Source organism: Neomonachus schauinslandi, chromosome 4 (genome assembly GCF_002201575.2).
Source record: "Neomonachus schauinslandi chromosome 4, ASM220157v2, whole genome shotgun sequence".
NCBI classification, from domain to species: Eukaryota; Metazoa; Chordata; class Mammalia; order Carnivora; family Phocidae; genus Neomonachus; species Neomonachus schauinslandi.
The window spans coordinates 56274005-56292968 of NC_058406.1; the positions used below are offsets into that span (position 1 = coordinate 56274005).

An 18964-nucleotide genomic window follows, 5' to 3' on the forward strand; every position below is an offset into this window, starting at 1 on the left:
TCTGGTTGGAAATTGTTCCAAGAATGTTTCATATTGCATTATCTTCTTTAAATTGGTGTAATTAATGCAATTTAACTTTTCCAGGTTGACTCAAGTTCATCATGAGCTATCTTACTGAATTTTTTTTTCAAAAAATTCCCAACGCCCATCATCCAGCCACCCCATCCCTCCCACCCCCCTCCACTCCAGCAACCCTTAGTTTGTTTCCTGAGATTAAGAGCCTCTTATGGTTTATCTCCCTCTCTGGTTTCGTCTTGTTTCATTTTTCCCTCCCCTCCCTTATGATCCTCTGTCTTGTTTCTCAAAATCATCATATCAGTGAGATCATATGATACTTATCTTTCTCTGATTGACTTATTTCGCTTAGCATAATACCCTCTAGTTCCATCCATGTTGTTGCAAATGGCAAGATTTCATTTTTTGTTGGCTGCATAATATTACATTGTATATATCTATACCACATCTTCTTTATCCATTCATCTGTTGATGGACATCTAGGCTCTTTCCATAGTTTGGCTATTGTGGACATTGCTGCTATAAACATTGGGGTGCATGTGCCCCTTCAGATCAGATCACTTTCTTATACAACTCCAATCATCATTTAACCCTATCAGAACCACCAATCTATTAATATTCTGATGTATCCTTCCAACCTTGCCTTTTTTGTTTGTTTTCTTTTGCCCTCTTTGCATGGCTTGAATTCTGTGGTCTCATCACATGACACCCTTGACGCCCCTTCTCCTTTCATATCACTCTGCTTGCCCAGTAAAATGACAATCCTGGCTGAATCCAACTCTCTACCTATTGCTAAAAGGATCTGGAAAAACCACTCAATCACACTGACCGATATCACTTAAATTCATGATCAAAAATCTGAAGTGCAAACTTAACACTTCCCCAAAGTGATGTTATACTTCCCTAGTCCACTGACTCTCCTCTTCTGGTGATTATTTCATTTGTTCTCCTCTGCCTTCAAACTCCCACATCTTCTCTCCCATCTTTGTGGCTACTGATTCTACTCTACTGAAAAAAATTAAAGCTCTCAGATGATAACTTCCCCAGACACTTACCATCATATCTACCCATCCACAAGCATCTGTACCCATAGTCTCTGATTCCTGCCTGTTAGTACAGATGGACTATTCCTGTTCCTCCCTGGAGCCAGTCTCTCCACTGAATAACCACCCTCTCTTGCCTACCCATGGATATCACTCCAGCAATTCTTGCTTTCTATTAAATCATTAAGATTTTCTACTCTGCCTGTTGACTCTAATCAGTGTACACACATGCTGTTATTTTTTCCATTCTAAAGAAAGCTTCTTGGCTCCTCTTTCCTGAATGTCCCCTTCCCCCTTGCAGCAAAAGCTGTATCTATAATTTCTTTCCCCTCATCTCTCTTAAACCATTCTAGTCTGTAAGCCCACTACTTCTCCAAAATCATTTCAGTCAGGGCACCCTGATCTCCGCATTTCTAAATCCATAGGCAGTCTTTGGCCATCATTTCATTTGACCTATCAGCATCATTTCAAACAACTCATCACTTCTTCCTACTCGACACATTTACTTCATTTGGCTTTTAGGAGTCAATACTCACTATTTTTTGTCCCATCTGTCTGATTGACTTGGTTCAGTTTCGTATGCTGATTCTTCCCATCCTCATTTTGGAGTCCTTTATGCTTCAGTTCTTGGTCCTCCTTTCTTCATTATCTTACATCATTGGTGTTCACATTTTGTCTCATGGTTTAAATACTATCTATATAATAATGAATCCCCAATATTTTGACCTACAGTCTTGACCTCTCTCCTAAACTCTAGGTTCATAAACAAATACCTACCTGACATGTCCTCTTAGAAGTCTAACAGACATCTCAAATTATACATGTCCAAAAGTGGACTCTATCTTCAACAGCTATTTTACATATTGAAATACTTGTAATCTAAATTAAAGGCAACCCCTTCATTCAAGTTGCTTGGGCCAAAAAAATCCTAGAGTCATCCTTGACTCCCTTTTTTCTTTCATACTCCAAATCTAATGTATCAGGAAATCTTATTGGTCTTGCATTCAAAATACATCCAGATCCCATTTACTTCTCACTCCTTCCACTACTCTCACCCAGAGTAAACCACCATCAACTCTTTTCATGCTTTACTTACAAAAGCCTCCAGTTGGCCTTCCTCCTAGAAAGGCCACCCTTCTTAGGGACCAGAGTGATCCTCTTAAATTATAAATCAGACCAAGTTATACTTATGTCCTTCAATGTTTCTTTATTTCATTTAGAGTAAGAACCAAAGTCCTTGCAATGGCTTGAGAAGCCCCATATGAGTAGATACCCTCATCTTACCCTCCACATACACACCCCTATTACCTCTCTGACTTAATTTTTTGCTACTTTTCTCTTCTTTGCTGTATTTTAACCATTCTGGACTCCTTGCTTTTTTTTTTAGAATACACCGGGCATACTCAGGCTTTATAGTATCTTCACTATCTATTCCCTATGCCTGGAACTTTCTTACTTTCTACTTTCAGACATCCAGACATCTGTTTCTCTATCTCTCTCACCTTCTTCAAGTCCTTGCTCAAATGCCATCTTCCTAACCAATAATGAGGCTTACCCTAATCACCCTAGTTAACTTCAAAATTCCCAGGTGTTTCTTCTTTTTTTTTCTTTTTTTTTTAAGATTTTATTTATTTGTCAGAGAGAGAGTGAGAGAGCACAAGCAGGGGGAGCAGCAGGCAGAGGGAGAAGCAGGCTCCCCGCTGATCAAGGAGCCCGATGTGGGACTTGATCCCAGGGTCCTGGGATCATGACCTGAGCCAAAGGCAGACACTTAACCGACTAAGCCACTCATGTGTTCCTAAAATTCCCAGGTGTTTCTGATCCTTCTTCATTATGCTCTAAATATCTTTTCCCATAGTGCTTCTTATTGCTCAGATACTATATAATTTTATATATTTATATTAATTATCACTATGTTTTATTGTACAAATTCCTCTGCTAGAATACAAGCTTTGCAAATGAATGTATCCATCTTTATCATGCTGTATCCCCAATGTTTAGTACAGTTCCTAACAGAGTAGGTACTCAAATATTTGTCAAATATATGAATGGCCCTTTTCTCTCAGGGACATTATAATTAGTTAGTGACTCAAATATCAGAAAACTATATATAATAAGATGGTAAAGCAGTGACTCCTCAACTTATAAGCAAGTACTATGTCTCATCTCTTAGTGTTATTTAATTTCAGACATAGTATAATCTAAAATGCTAGGTGTTAAGAGGAGAGAGCGACATGGACTAAATTAGTTGAATAAATTTTCATGCAGATGATAGAATTTAAATGTATTTGTATGGATGAAATTTGACTGAGGATTTAGGTGAGAGAGTGGATGAGGTCAAGTAAAAATTGTAACATTAAATAAATATACTCAGAAAATAAGAGTTAAAAACAGTTTATATATTATATAAATGTCTTACATTCTGGTTTGCCTTTCATTTATGATCATAAGGATCAATGTTGCTATTATTATTGTTAGGCTCCATGTTTGATGATGACAAAATTGTTTGCTTCACTTAGACTCCATACTTATCTATTTCATGGGGAAAAACATTTGCTTTCATACTTTAAAATCAACTTAAAACCAACTTAAAGCCTAACCCAAGATTTTAATGACAATTTAGTTTTGTTTTTTTATTTTGACACCAATAATTTTTTTATAACTAAAGTTGAAATCTATATTATATTTACAGGTTTAAGATCATTTTGTCAAGACTTAGTCATCTGCATTAGAAATAGATAAGATAGTCCAAATAAAAACAAACATAATCTAAAATCTAAATTTAGCTATGATTTTTCAACTTCTACCATGCTAGGCAGGACAGACCCATATTTGGTTGATTTCAGAATTCTCTTCTTTCCCTTCTTCTGCACACCCTCTGCAAGAATGATGGAGATGTGTAATGGTCAAATGGAGGAAGCAGGAAAGAGAACAAGAATGAATAATCCACAAAATGGATAAGTTCTTGAATAACTGAAAGTTGAGCAGGAACTTTTTCAATCTAATTTCTTTTAAAAAAGGAAGGGCAAAGAATCAGATAAAGTAGTCAATTATATCTTTTCTACTTCAAGGTATTAATATTCTGTTAATGCAACTTTGGTTAATTCCATTACATTAAAAGTTTTGTTTCTGTTTTAAGTTCAGGATGCAGAAATGTCATTTCTCATTTGACAGTATTTCTGTGAACATACTCAAAATAGTTCTGTGGTATGGTTACTGAAGTGAACATATTGGGAAAATATTACCATAGTGTCTTAATTGAGAAGATAAACATTTATTGGTATTATCAGTTATTTGTGAATAGAACAATAGTCCATTTTAAAAACTAAATACACCATTTTGACTATATTTTGCCATGTAATTATTTTAGAGTACAGTTCTCATTGTTTTTTCAGCCTAGGTTTGAATCTTGTCTAAATATAATGAGCTTGAACCTCCAGGATTCCCAAAAGTGAACTCTTAATACCGTTGGAAGAGAGTTCCTTATAGGCCTGTGTTAGAAAGCTTATGTGTTGTCTCAACTGAAAAACAGGGAGTAGAACTTGAATTGTAATGGTCTAAATATGCTTGAGCCCCCCCCATTTCCTACAGTTATCACAAGTAAAAATGGTTAAAATAGATATATTGTTAAAGTGGAGAGTACGTATCCCTCTATTTCTGGATGAATATATTTGAAAATCAAAACAAAGTTCATGTTAGAAAATGTGTGTGTGTGTGTGTGTACATATATATGTATATGCACATATCACAAATATAACCTTTTTTATAAATTGAAAACACTGTTTCAGAGGACCAGACAGATCAATCACAAAGACTGGTTGATAAAGGTGTGGATTCTATAATCAAATCTGTTATAATTTTAATAGGAAGGAACATAATGAAGTAAAAAGGAATAAAAGATATAGTGTTAAAAAATTGAATTAATTCCTACCTTTTCATCTATAAACACCCATTAGTATTTATATAAGTTACCTAATCTTTGTTAATGCATGGTTCTTCATTCATAAAATGAAAATAATATTGCCTAATATATCTTCCTCACAAGATTATTAAGAGAATTAAGTTATTTTACACAGTGGCATAGAGAAGAGTAAGTTACCTTAACTCTTATTAATACATGAATTTTATCTAGTGTATATTAGGCACTTGTTAAATGCCAGACATGATACTAATTGCTTTATCTTCCTACCATCTAATACTCAGATCAACCCTGTGAATTAGACAAGAAATGAATAAGTGATGCTCAAATATTATATCATATAAGATTATATAGCTAGTTAAGTAACAACACTGAGATTCGTTCATGCTTCCAACCTGTGCTTTTTACTCTTTGCTAAACTACCTCTTCATGTTTAGATTGAACTATGAGTTAAAGATATGCTCTAGAACTTTTCCTAAACTCTAGGGCCCATATATTAGTACATATGGTAAAGTTTCCCTGGAAACATTTTAGAGCATTTATCTCAGATACATGTTGATTAGATATTGGAAAATTCTTTCAGCACACTAATTCTTACTTATTTGCTTTGTTCTCTTAGGTGGATAAATTTTACAAATGTATTACCTCAAGCCAGCTCATTTTGATATTTGGTTCCTTTCTTGACTGAGACAGTCTGCTTCTATTTACTGTTGACCCTTGAATAACACAGGGGTTATGGGTGCCATTCCCCTGCACAGTTGAAAATCCACATATAACTTTATACTCTCCCCAAACTTAACTACTAATAGCCTACTGTTGACTGGAAGCCTTTTCACATTTTTTGCATATTAATTAGCCAATTAACACATATTTTGTATATTAAATGTATTAATACTGTATTCTTACAACCACATAAGCGAGAGAAATGTTAATAAAGAAAATACATTTACAGTACTGCATGTATTTATTGAAAAAAATTCATGTATAAGTGGACCCTTACAGTTCAAATCCGTGTTGTTCAAGGGTCAACTGTATTTCTAATAATTATAGATAACATTTATGCAGCACTTTGTGCCAATTACTTTATCTGCTTTATCTCTCTATCCTCACCACAACTCTCTTTGAAACCGTTCATATAATCACCAATTTTCAAAGTAGGAAACTAAGACATAGAACATTTAAGTGACTTTCATAACATTATCCAGCCAGTAAGTGATGAAGATGGGATTCCATCTTAATTCAGTAGACTCTGCTTTGAACAACTTTAAGTTTGAACTGCAAAAAACATAATAAAAGTTTTTAAACAAATAATTTAGTAGTATTTTCACACAACAGGGAATTCCATTCTCAGTAGAAGATAAAGAATTACAGTGTTTTTCTTAAAATAATTTTTTTTAAGATTATATATTTATTTATTTATTTGACAGAGAGAGACACAGCGAGAGAGGGAACACAAGCAGGGGGAGTGGGAGAGGGAGAAGCAGGCTCCCTGCCGAGCAGGGAGCCCGATGTGGGGCTCCATCCTGGGACCCTGGGACCATGACCTGAGCCGAAGGCAGACGCTTAACGACTGAGCCACCCAGGCGCACCTTAAAATCATTTTTTAATTTGCTTCTGTTTCCACGTCTTGGTTTATACATAATTTAAGGAAAATTCATCCTAAGGCAAGCACCTGTAGAGATAAGGCACCAGGTACACCAGTATGCAATGAGCCCAAATTGATCAAACAGAAAAAGGTAAAAGGGTAGATGAAGTCTTATCCCCGTTGTTTGCTGATATCCAAAGTAAATATAAATACTAAGGGAAAATGTTGAGGACATCTCAAGGATTGACTTACTGACTTCTTTGCCATTTTATTAATGTCTAGTTAATGAGGTATCTGTAGGTATTATGGCCTTTCCAAAAAAGGAAAATTGGCTTTTCTTATTCAATTTGTACATAATGCAGCTTTTACACTTCCTTCAGTTCTTATTAAGACGCTGAAATACTTCAGCAATAACTTTAGGACAGCATAGTTTCTGTTGAAATTTCACATAGGGAGAAAAAACATGAGAAACATCCCCATATTGTCTTTTATACCCTTCATTTGCAGTGGATAAGTGACCTGTCTTGGTTTGACTATCTTCCTGCTGCTTCACTGGGCTTCGAGGTTTTGTGGACATGGTCGTCTAGGTCAATGGAATCTAGTAAGGTGGAAGGCTTTCTTTCTTGTGTATCTATCATTAAAAAGTTCAACAAAAACCTACTGCAAAATGTTTCTTATCCTTTTGTCAGATATGAAGTAGTGAGCAGGACTAGTTCTTTATGGAAATTTTTACACCCTTAATAATCATTTCAAAAATGTAGAGCAGGTAGTACTGCAGGCATATAGGGATAACTTCATATTTCTGCCTTCTCTTCTTTTATAGGACCTACTATATTTGATACACTTGTATCAATTGAAATATCCTCCACATCTCTTATTTCTCTGACCCTTACATTTATGGGTTAGGTTTGTGGCTTACTGATTTTCAGTTTTGTAGAAAGACCTATGTTTTTCTGTCACATAGCCTACAGCACAACTTTGACAGCAGATGAGCAGTTCTCCAAGAGCGATGAGCCAGGCTGGCTATCTCAGAGACTCCAGAGAGGACCTAAGGAAGAGCTGCTCACCTCTTCACCCTTTCATGCAGTTGCAGAACTACACTCTGTGCAGCCAACAAGGAAGAACTGCATAAAATTTGTTAGAGACCCACATTAATTCGGGAATATATACTGGTTTTGTGATATATCCTTAGATATTTTTCACATGCATGTGTTCAATCTTCCCATCTTATAAAATAAAAGAAACAAAGATTTTGTCATCTGTTTTCTTTATATCTGCTGATATCCCCTTCCCCCAGTAGCAGCACTTAATGACCAAATACCTAATTATTTTTATTGCTTTAATTAATATAGAGCCAAGATCTATCTCATGCCGAATATACAATTGTCTTCAATTTTATATCCAATTTCCTACTATTACTGTGATAAAATATTACTTAAATTTAAATTTTATTTTTAAAATGTATATATTATTTTTAATATGTATATATTATATAACATTATTATGTAACACTAATATATTATTACATTATTATATTTACTTAAATGATTATCCTAATGGTGTATTGATGCTATATCTATACTGTATATTAATTCATAGTTTTAATTAATTATTCTTAATATTAGAACTGTAATTTAAAGAATTTTTGCTGGGACATTTTCATGTGCTTTTTTTTTCTTTACATTTTAGGTGTACAAGAATTTCCAGAAAACATTAAGTGCTGTAAGTGTTTAACAATTATTGAAGCCAGTGTCAATCCCATTTCTAAGTGAGTATGAATGATTACATTTTATTTATATTTATGTTTCCATTGGATAATAATGTACCCAGATAAACAAAATTCACATAATAAATGAATTTTAAATATTGCATTTAAAATTCAATTTAATAAAATGATGAGGAAAAATAATCAAATCAGAATAGTTTAACAAAAGATGATTAAAAACATTGCTGAATAATGATGAAGGTCTAATTGGCACAAGATGGCATTACTTTGAAGTTAACTATGTCATCATTCCGTGGTTCTCAGGCAACATTCCATGAAAGAGCACTGAAATGAAAGAAACAGTTATTAGTTATGATCTTGGTAGAAAATTAACATCAAGGATCTAATGAAAGTTCAAGAGAGTACAAGAGTTTGAGATATTGATAGGTGCATGAAAATAGCTGATCACGTAGTTCCAGTTGGAAAATGAATTAAGTATAACCAGAAAAAGGGACTATTTGTGTACAAGGAAGAGTGGATAGAGAATTCTATGAGGATAACAGAATGGAAGACTTGGATCGTAAAGGTGTTGTGATCAGAAATGGGGCATTGTGGTGCCCCTTTTGATCGGTTAGTAGAGAAAATGCCATGGGAAGATGAGACCCAGCATGTGTCAATGTTGGCAAATTATAGTTATGTCATAGGGATGGTGTGTGCTGTGCAATCAAATAGGTCAAGAAACAATGGAGTGAAGGCACCTGGGTGGCTCAGTTGGTTAAGCGACTGCCTTTGGCTCAGGTCATGATCCTGGAGTCCCGGGATTGAGTCCCGCATCGGGCTCCCTGCTCAGCAGGGAGTCTGCTTCTCCCTCTGACCCTCCCCCCTGCTCATGCTCTCTCTCTCTCTCTCATTCTCTCTCTCAAATAAATAAATAAAATCTTTAAAAAAACAAACAAACAATGGAGTGAATGGATTGGATAAGTCACAAATCTGAATGTTAAAGTCACTTAACAATAGAAGTGGACGTAAAACCTGGAAAGACAGTAGCAGCAATATCTGGAAGAGGTTGAAACAAATCAGTGGTATTGGGATGCAGATAATGAGTCTCAGTAAGACTAACATTATAATCATACAAAAACTGACAGTAGGATTTGAGAAAAAACCTTAAGTCATCTGTTCATATTAAATTGGGGAGACTAGGAAAAACTGAAGCCCACTGGAAAGGCATTTAATGACTGGAGTGTTTTTTTGAAGAACAAAGGAAATTTATCAAAGGGAGTTTGAAGGGAAATTTTTCATCAATATAGTTGAGAAGAGGCTGTTTCTCTATGGGTCATGAGAAGAGGCTATAGATGAGACTAGGAACAGAATATAAAAGAAGGAGATAAAGTTTAGATAGAGATCTTTACAATGAATTGTTTGTAAAATAACTTAAGGCCTTTAGTAGAAAGTGTGGAACATCAAGAAATAAAATGTATTTGAAAGAGAACAACTTTTCCACCTCAAAAGTAGAATATGGAAGAGAAAAAAAAACTGTGAAAAGTATTTTTCAAAACTCTTAAAGCAGAATGCAATTCTCTCAACAAAGAGTAGACATTACTAACTTTTCACATCAGGACTACAACCATATCCTTGACTTAAGTCATAATACAGGGCAGATGATGAATTGTTTTGACTTGTAGTTCTTTAATCCTAATAGTTCATCTTATTTAGGAATCATGATAAAGTCTTTGGGAGTGGAAATCAGATGATAATTTATATCTTTATGAAGCTTCAAAACTATAGTTTAATTGGCTGTGTCTCTGAATTCCTTCCATACGTTTAGCTTTTTAAAAGATGAATATGACTTATTTCATTTAAAAATGCCTAACACTGAAAGCATTAAGTGGTTTGGGAATTCATAAAAAATTACACAAAAGTCAATTTAAGTAGTATATTAATTTTAAAAGATTTTTTAAGATATAATTCATATACAGTAAAATTTACCTTTTAGCTGTATGGCTCAGTGAATTTTGACAAATGTATACAGTTGTGCACCACCACTGTAATAAGATATAGACTATTTCCATCTCCCCAAAAAGTTCCCTCAGCTCAATCATCCACTTCTCTGATTTCTATACCCATGGTTTTGCCTTTTCCAAAATGTCATATAAATGGTATCATACTTTTGTGTCTGACTTCTTTCACTTAACACAGTTATTTTGAGATTTATCCACATTGGTTCAAGAATCGGTATTACATTCCTTTTTATTTCTAGGTAATATTCCATTGTATGGAAATACCACAATTTATTATCTATTCATCAATTGATAGACATTTAGGATGTTTGTTTCAGCATATGTTTTCTATTGGGTAAACACCTAGGAGGGGTATACTGGGTAGTATGGTGTGTGTATGTTTAACCTATAAGAAATTTTCAAACCGTTTTCCAAAACAGCTACCCCATTGTCTTTCCCATCAGCAATTTATTAGAGTATCTGTTGTTCTTCATCTTTGTCAGAATTTGGTGCTATCGAGGCACCTGGGTGGCTCAGTTGGTTAAGAGACTGCCTTCAACTCAGGTTGTGATTCAGGGGTCCTGAGATTGAGCCCCAAGTCTGGCTCCCTGCTCAGTGGGGAGTCTGCTTCTCCCACTCCCTCTGTTGCTCCCCTGGCTTGTGCTATCAAATAAATAAATTAAAAAAAAGAATTTGGTGCTATCAGGTTTGTTTTTTGTTTTTTTCTATTTTTACCAACATACCTCATTGTGGCATTTCACTGTAGTTTTAATTTACATTTTTAATGTCCAGGTAATATGTTTTCATTTTCATGTATTTATTTACAATTTGTATTGCTTCTTCAGTAAAAGTTCAAATCTCTTGTTCATTTTTTTAAAAAGATTTATTTATTTATTTTAGAGAGAGAGAACACCCAGAGAGAGGGGCAGAGGGAGAGGGAGAGTCTCAAGCAAACTCCATGCTCAGCATGGAGCCTGACTCAGGGCTCATCTCATGACCCTAAGATCACGACCTGAAATGAAACTAAGACTCAGATGTCTAACCAACTGCACCACCCAGATGCCCCACATCTCTTGTTCATTTTTATTGCCTTTTCTTCTTATTATTATTGAATTATAAGAATTTTGGGGGTACCTGGGTGGCTCAGTTGGTTAAGCCTCTGCCTTTGGCTCAGATCATGATCCCAGGGTCCTGGGATCAAGCCCTGCACGTGGCTCCATGATCAGTGGGAGGTCTGCTTCTCCCTCTCCCTCTGCCCCTCCTCCCTGCTTGTGTTCTCTCTGTCTCTCACAAATAATCTTTTTTTAAAAAAAGAATTCTTTATATATTCTGGCTAAAAGTCCTTTATTTGTATGCAAATAATTACTCCTATGACTTAATCTTCTCATTTATATATATATTTTTTTAGTTTTATTATGTTATGTTAATCACCATACATTACATCATTAGTTTTTGATGTAGTGTTCCATGATTCATTGTTTGCATATAACACCCAGTGCTCCATTCAGTACGTGCCCTCTTTAATACCCATCACCGGCTAACCCATCCCCCCACCCCCCTCCCCTCTAGAACCCTCAGTTTGTTTCTCAGAGTCCATAGTCTTTCATGGTTCCTCCCCCCCACCAAATTTCCCCCCTTCATTTTTCCCTTCCTACTATCTTCTTCTTTTTTTAACATATAGTGTATTATTTGTTTCAGAGGTAAATCTCCTTTTTAAAATAGCGGCTTTCAAAGAGAAGATTTTAATCATAAATTATTTTATTGGTTTATGCTTCTTCCTGTATAAGTGATCTTTGCTAAATTCATAGTCTTAAAGATTTTTCCCTATTCTTTCCTCTGGAACTTTTGTAGTTTAGGCTTTACACTTATGTCTATGATCTATTTAAAGCTAATTTTTAGGAGCGCCTGGATGGCTCAGTCAGTTGAACATCAGGCTCTTGATTTCAGCTTAGGTCATGATCTCAGGGTGGTGGGATCAAGCCCTGCATCTGGCTCCCTGCTCAGCTCAGAGTCTGCTTGTCCTTCTCCCTTCCCCTCTGTTCCCTCCCCCTGCTTGTTTGCTAGCTTGTTTGTTTGCATTTGGATATCCATTTATTCCATTACTATTTGTTGAAAAAATTATCCTTTCTTCATAAAATTACCTGAGTACTGTTTTTTGTAAATCAATTGATCATATGTGTTTGGATCCATTTCTGAATTTTCCATTTTGTACATTAATCTATATGCCTGTTCTTATATCAATTCCATACTGTCTTAATTACTATAGCTTTATGGTAATTCATACAATCAAGGAATGAGAGTCCTTAAACTTTATTCTTCTTTATCAAAATTATTTGGGCTATCTATATCTTTTGCTTTTCCATATAAATTTTATAATCAGCTTGCTATTGTCTACAAAAATGTAAAATCCATCTGGACTTTTAATAGAGATTACATTGAATCTATAAATCAATTTGGGCAGAATTAGCATCTCAAAAATATTGAATATTCCTAATCCTGAGAATAGTATATCTCTATAGTTACTTATATCTTTTAAAATTTCTTTTATCAGGGTGCCTGGGTGGCTCTGTAGGTTGGGTCGTGATCCCAGAGTCCTGAGATCCAGCATGATGTCGGGCTCTCTGCTGGGCTCTCTGCTCAGCAGGGAGCTTGCTTCTCCCTCTCCCTCTGCCTGCGGCTCTGCCTAGTGTGCTCTCTCTCTGTCAAGTAAATAAGTAGAAATCTTTAAAATAATAATAATGAAATAAAATTTCTTTTATCAATGCTTTGTAGATTTCAGCATATGAATCTTGTATATGATTCATTCATCTTATTCCAAGTATTTCATGTTTTTTGTGCAATTGCAAAAGATTGTTCCATTAGTCAATTATTTATTGTTAGTATATAGAAATATAATCAGGGGGGTGGAGCAAGATGGCGGAGGAGTAGGAGAACTGGATTTCGTCTGGTCTCAGGAATTCAGCTGGATAGGGATCAAACCATTCTGAACACCTACAAGCTCAACAGGAGATCAAAGAAAAGAATAGCAACAACTCTGAACAGAAAAGCAACCACTTTCTGGAAGGTAGGACGTGCAGAGAAGTGAATCTGAGGCGATATTTGGGAAGATAGACGGTGGGGGAGGGGTCCTCCTTCGGCTGCTTCTGGCAAGTGATACAGCCGCGGAGCACAAAATCGGAACTTTTAGAAGTCTGCTCCGCTGAGGGACGTTGCTCCAGTGGCTAAGCAGGGGGTGGAACCCTCGTGGGACAGTGTGCTCTCAGGACCCTTGGGGTCACAGAAAGACCAGGGGTGCCTGACTGCGCCAGAGATCCCAGGTATCGGAGCGGGGAAGCCGGCTGCAGAGGTGGAGCTGAGGCGCAGGCTCTCAGCTCGGGGTTGCCATAAACCGTGATCCGCGGCACAGTCGGGCCACTGCTCCTCCAGCAGGGACCCAACAAGTGGCAGATCCAGGGAGATTCCCCTTCCACCCCCAGGAGGAGCAGTGTGGGAGCGCACCACAGGGATCTGCTGGGTTTGGAGACTCCACACCGAGTCGGGTGCCAGAGATAGAAATGTTCGGTCACAGGCCGGGTGAGCACGGAGTGCGGCCGGAGACTGGGGAGACGGGAGTGACTGACTGCTTTTCTCTGGGGCGTCACTGAGGAGCGGGGCCCCGAGTTCTCGGCTCCTCTGGGGCAGAGATTCTGAGGCCGCGATTTTCACTCTCGTCCTCCAAAGCTGTAGGGAAAGCTTGCAGGGAACAAAAGCTCCCGAGAGCAAACCCGAGCAGATTACTTAACCCCGACCGGGCAAGGGCGGGGCAATACACCTCCAGCAAAGACATTTGGGAACCACGGCAACAGGCCCCTCCCCCAGAAGATCAGCGAGAAAAGCCAGCCAAGACCAAGTTTACCGATCAATGAGAATGGCAGAACTCCAGCGCTAGGGGAATAATGAACATAGAATCCATGGCTTTTTTACCATGATTCTTTAGTCTTTCAAAGTTAATTTTTTTTTTAAAGATTTTATTTATTTTTTTGAGACAGAGAGAATGAGAGACAGAGAGCACGAGAGGGAAGAGGGCAGAGGGAGAAGCAGACCCCCTGCTGAGCAGGGAGCCCGATGCGGGACTCGATCCCGGGACTCCAGGATCATGACCTGAGCCGAAGGCAGTCGCTTAACCAACTGAGCCACCCAGGTGCCCCAAAGTTAATTTTTTTAACTCTTTTTTTTTTTTTGAATTTTTCTTTTTCCCTTTTTCAACCAACATCTTACCAATCCCTTTTTTAAAAGACATTTTTATTTTTCATTTTTAGAGTCATATTCTATCCCTTCATAGTAGTTACCCTTATTTTTGGCATATATATATAAGTTGTTCTCTCTTTAAAATTTTGAGATAGTTTCTTCTAACAGATCAAAATATACCCTAAATCTCTAGTGGTTTTGTTCTACTCTCCTGCCTGATCACATTCTCTCCCTTTTTTTCTTTTTTTTTGAAATCCTCTTCTTTCTTTTTTCAAACAACTTCTTATCAATTCCTTTTATAAAATTTTTTATAATATTCATCTTTATAGTCATATCCCATCCCTTATCATATCAACCCTTATTTTTGTACATATATAAGTTTTTCTTTCTTTAAAATTTTGGGAGGCATCTTCTTCTAACAGACCAAAATACACCCAAAATCTAGTGTGTGGCACTGATCTATGCACCAGCCTGATCATATCTGATCATATTCTCGTGTTTTTTTGTTTTGTTTTGTTTTTGTTTGTTTTTATCTTTTTCTTTTTCTTTTTTGTTTTCTTTCTTTTTCTTTTTTGTTTCTTTCCCTTTCTTTTCCCCCGGCTTCAGGTCTTTTCTGACTTGTTTAGAGTATATTTTCTGGGGACGTTGTTACCCTGTTAGGATTTTGTTCTCTCATTCATCTATTCTGCTCTGGACAAAATGACAAGATGGAAAAAATCACCTCAACAAAAAGAACAAGAGGTAATACCGACTGCCAAGGACCTACTCAGTATGGACATTAGTATGCTGTCGGACCTAGAGTTCAGAATCATGACTTTAAAGATACTAGCTGGGCTTGAAAAAAGCATGGAAGTTATTAGAGAAACCCTTTCTGGAGAAAGAAATAAAAGAACTAAAATCTAACCAAGTCAAAATCAAAAAGGCTATTAATGAGGTGCAATAAAAAATGAGTGCACTAACTCCTAGAATAAATGAGGCAGAAGAAAGAATCAGTGAAATAGAAGACCAAATGATGGAAAATAAAGAAGCTGAGAAAAAGAGAGATAAACAACTACTGGATCACGAGGGCAGAATTCGAGAGATAAGTGATACCATAAGACAAAACAACATTAGAATAATTGGGATCCCAGAAGAAGAAGAAAGAGAGAGAGGGGCAGAAGGTATAATGGAGCAAATTATAGCAGAGAACTTCCCTAATTTGGGGAAGGAAACAGACATCAAAATCCAGGAAGCACAGAGAACCCCTCTCAAAAATCAATAAAAATAGGTCAACACCCCAACATCTAATAGTAAAACTTACGAGTCTCATAGACCAAGAGAAAATCCTGAAAGCAGCTCGGGAGAAGAGATATGTAACCTACAATGGTAGAAGCATTAGATTGGCAACAGACCTATCCACAGAGACCTGGCAGGCCAGAAAGGACTGGCAGGATATATTCAGAGCACTAAAAGAGAAAAATATGCAGCCAAGAATACTATATCCAGCTAGGCTGTCATTGAAAACAGAAGGAGAGATAAAAAGCTCCCAGGACAAATAAAAACTAAAAGAATTTGCAAACCCTAAACAGCCCTACAAGAAATATTGAAAGGGGTCCTCTAAGCAAAGAGAGAGCCTAAAAGCAACATAGACCAGAAAGGAACACAGACAATATTCAGTAACAGTTACCTTCCAGGCAATACAATAGCACTAAATTCCTACCTTTCAATAGTTACCCTGAATGTAAATGGGCTAAATGCCCCAATCAAAAGACACAGGCTATCAGATTGGATTAAAAAACAAGACCCATCGATATGCTGTCTGCAAGAGACTCATTTTAGACCCAAAGACACCCCCAGATTGAAAGTGAGGGGGTGGAAAACCATTTACCATGCTAATGGACACCAAAAGAAAGCTAGGGTGGCAATCCTTATATCAGACAAATTAGATTTTAAACCAAAGACTGTAATAAGAGATGAGGAAGGACACTATATCCTACTTAAAGGGTCTATCCAACAAGAAGATCTAACAGTTGTAAACATCTATGCCCCTAACATGGGAGCAGCCAATTATATAAGCCAATACTAATAAAAACAAAGAAACACATTGACAACAATACAATAATAGTGGGGGACTTTAACACTCCCCCCTCACTGAAATGGACAGATCATCTAAGCAAAAGATCAACAAGGAAATAGACTTTAAATGACACACTGGACCAAATGGACTTCACAGACATATTCAGAACATTCCATCCCGAAGCAACGGAATACACATTCTTCTCTAGTGCCCATGGAACATTCTCCAGAATAGATCACATCCTAGGTCATAAATCAGGTCTCAACTGGTACCAAAAGATTGGGATCATTCTCTGCATATTTTCAGACCACAATGCTTTGAAACTAGAAATCAACCACAAGAGGAAAGTTGCAAAGAACTCAAATACATGGAGGCTAAAGAGCATCCTACTAAAGAATGAATGGGTCCAACAGGAAATTAAAGAAGAATTTTAAAAAGTCATGGAAACAAATGAAAATGAAAACACAGCTGTTCAAAATCTTTGGGATGCAGCAAAGGCAGTCCTAAGAGGAAAGTATATAGCAATACAATCCTTTCTCAAGAAACAAGAAAGGTCTCAAATACACAACCTAACCCTACACGTAAAGGAGCTGGAGAAAGAACAGCAAATAAAGCCTAAACCCAGCAGGAGAAGAGAAATAATAAAGATCAGAGCAGAAATCAATGAAATAGAAACCAAAAGAACAGTAGAACAGATCAATGAAACTAGGAACTGGTTCTTTGAAAGAATTAACAAGATTGATGGATCCCAGTCCAGACTTATCAAAAAGAAAAGAGAAATGACCCAAATCAACAAAATCATGAATGAAAGAGGAGAGATCACAACCAACACCAAAGACATACAAACAATTATAAGAACATATTATGAGCAACGCTATGCCAGCAAATTAGATAACCTGGAAGAAATGGATGCATTCCTAGAGATGTATCAACTACCAAAACTGAACCAGGAAGAAATAGAAAACCTGAACAGACCTATAACCACTAAGGAAATTGAAGCAGTCATCAAAAATCTCCCAACAAACAAGAGCCCAGGGCCAAATGGCTTCCCAGGGGAATTCTACCAAACATTAAAAGAATTAATACCTATTCTTCTGACACTGACATTTCCAAAAAATAGAAATGGAAGGAAAACTTCCAAACTTGTTTTATGAGGCCACCATTACCTTGATCCCAAAACCAGACAAAGACCCCATCAAAAAGGAGAATTACAGACCAATATCCTTGATGAACATGGATGCAAAAATTCTCACCAAAATACTAGCCAATAGGATCCAACAGTCCATTAAAGGGATTATTCACCACGACCAAGTGGGATTTATCCCTGGGCTGCATGTTTGGTTCAACATCCGCAAATCAATCAATGTGATACAATACATTAATAAAAGAAAGAACAAGAACCATATGATCCTCTCAATAGATGCAGAAGAAGCATTTGACAAAGTACAGCATCCTTTCTTGATCAAAACTCTTCAGAGTATAGGGATAGAGGGTACATACCTCGATATCATAAAAGCCATCTATGAAAAACCTACAGTGAATATCATTCTCAATGGGGAATAACTGAGAGCTTTCCCCCTAAGGTCAGGAACGCGGCAGGGATGTCCACTATCACCACTGCTATTCAACATAGTATTAGAAGTCCTAGGCACAGCAATCAGACAACAAAAAGAAATAAAAGGCATCCAAATTGGCAAAGAAGAAGTCAAACTCTCACTCTTTGCAGATGATATGGTACTTTTTGTGGAAAACCCAAAAGACTCCACCCCAAAACTGCTAGAACTCATACAGGAATTCAGTAAAGTGGCAGGATATAAAATCAATGCACAGAAGTCAGTGGCATTCCTATACACCAACAACAAGACAGAAGAAAGAGAAATCAAGGAGTCGATCCCATTTACAATTGAACTCAAAACCATAAGATACCTAGGAATAAATCTAACTAAAGAGACAAAGGATCTGTACTCAGAAAACTATAAAATACTCATGAAAGAAATTGAGGAAGACACAAAGAAATGGAAAAACATTCCCTGCTCATGGATTGGAAGAACAAATATTGTGAAGATGTCAATGCTACCTAGAGCAATCTACACATTCAATGCAATCCCCATCAAAATCCCATCCACTTTTTTCAAAGAAATGGAACAAATAATCCTAAAATTTGTATGGAACCAGAAAAGACCCCGCATAGCCAGAGGAATGTTGAAAAAGAAAAGCAAAGCCGGCGGCATCACAATTCCGGACTTCCAGCTCTATTCCAAAGCTGTCATCATCAAGACAGTATGGTACTGGCACAAAAACAGACACATAAATCAATGGAACAGAATAGAGAGCCCAGAAATGGACCCTCAACTCTATGTTCAACTAATCTTCGACAAAGCAGGAAAGAATGTCCAATGGAAAAAAGACAGTCTCTT

The 18964-nt window shown here is 36.8% G+C and overlaps 1 protein-coding gene across 2 annotated transcripts in view; it reads left to right on the forward strand.

The window, feature by feature from the left end:
* Positions 1 to 18964, forward strand: part of LRRC7 (leucine rich repeat containing 7) — a 410462-nt gene that overhangs the window by 135171 nt on the left and 256327 nt on the right. For both annotated transcript variants that reach the window (XM_044914052.1, XM_044914051.1), the window contains exon 4: positions 8252 to 8330. In XM_044914052.1, coding sequence (XP_044769987.1) covers positions 8252 to 8330 — 79 coding nt within the window. The remainder of the gene's footprint in view (positions 1 to 8251; positions 8331 to 18964) is intronic.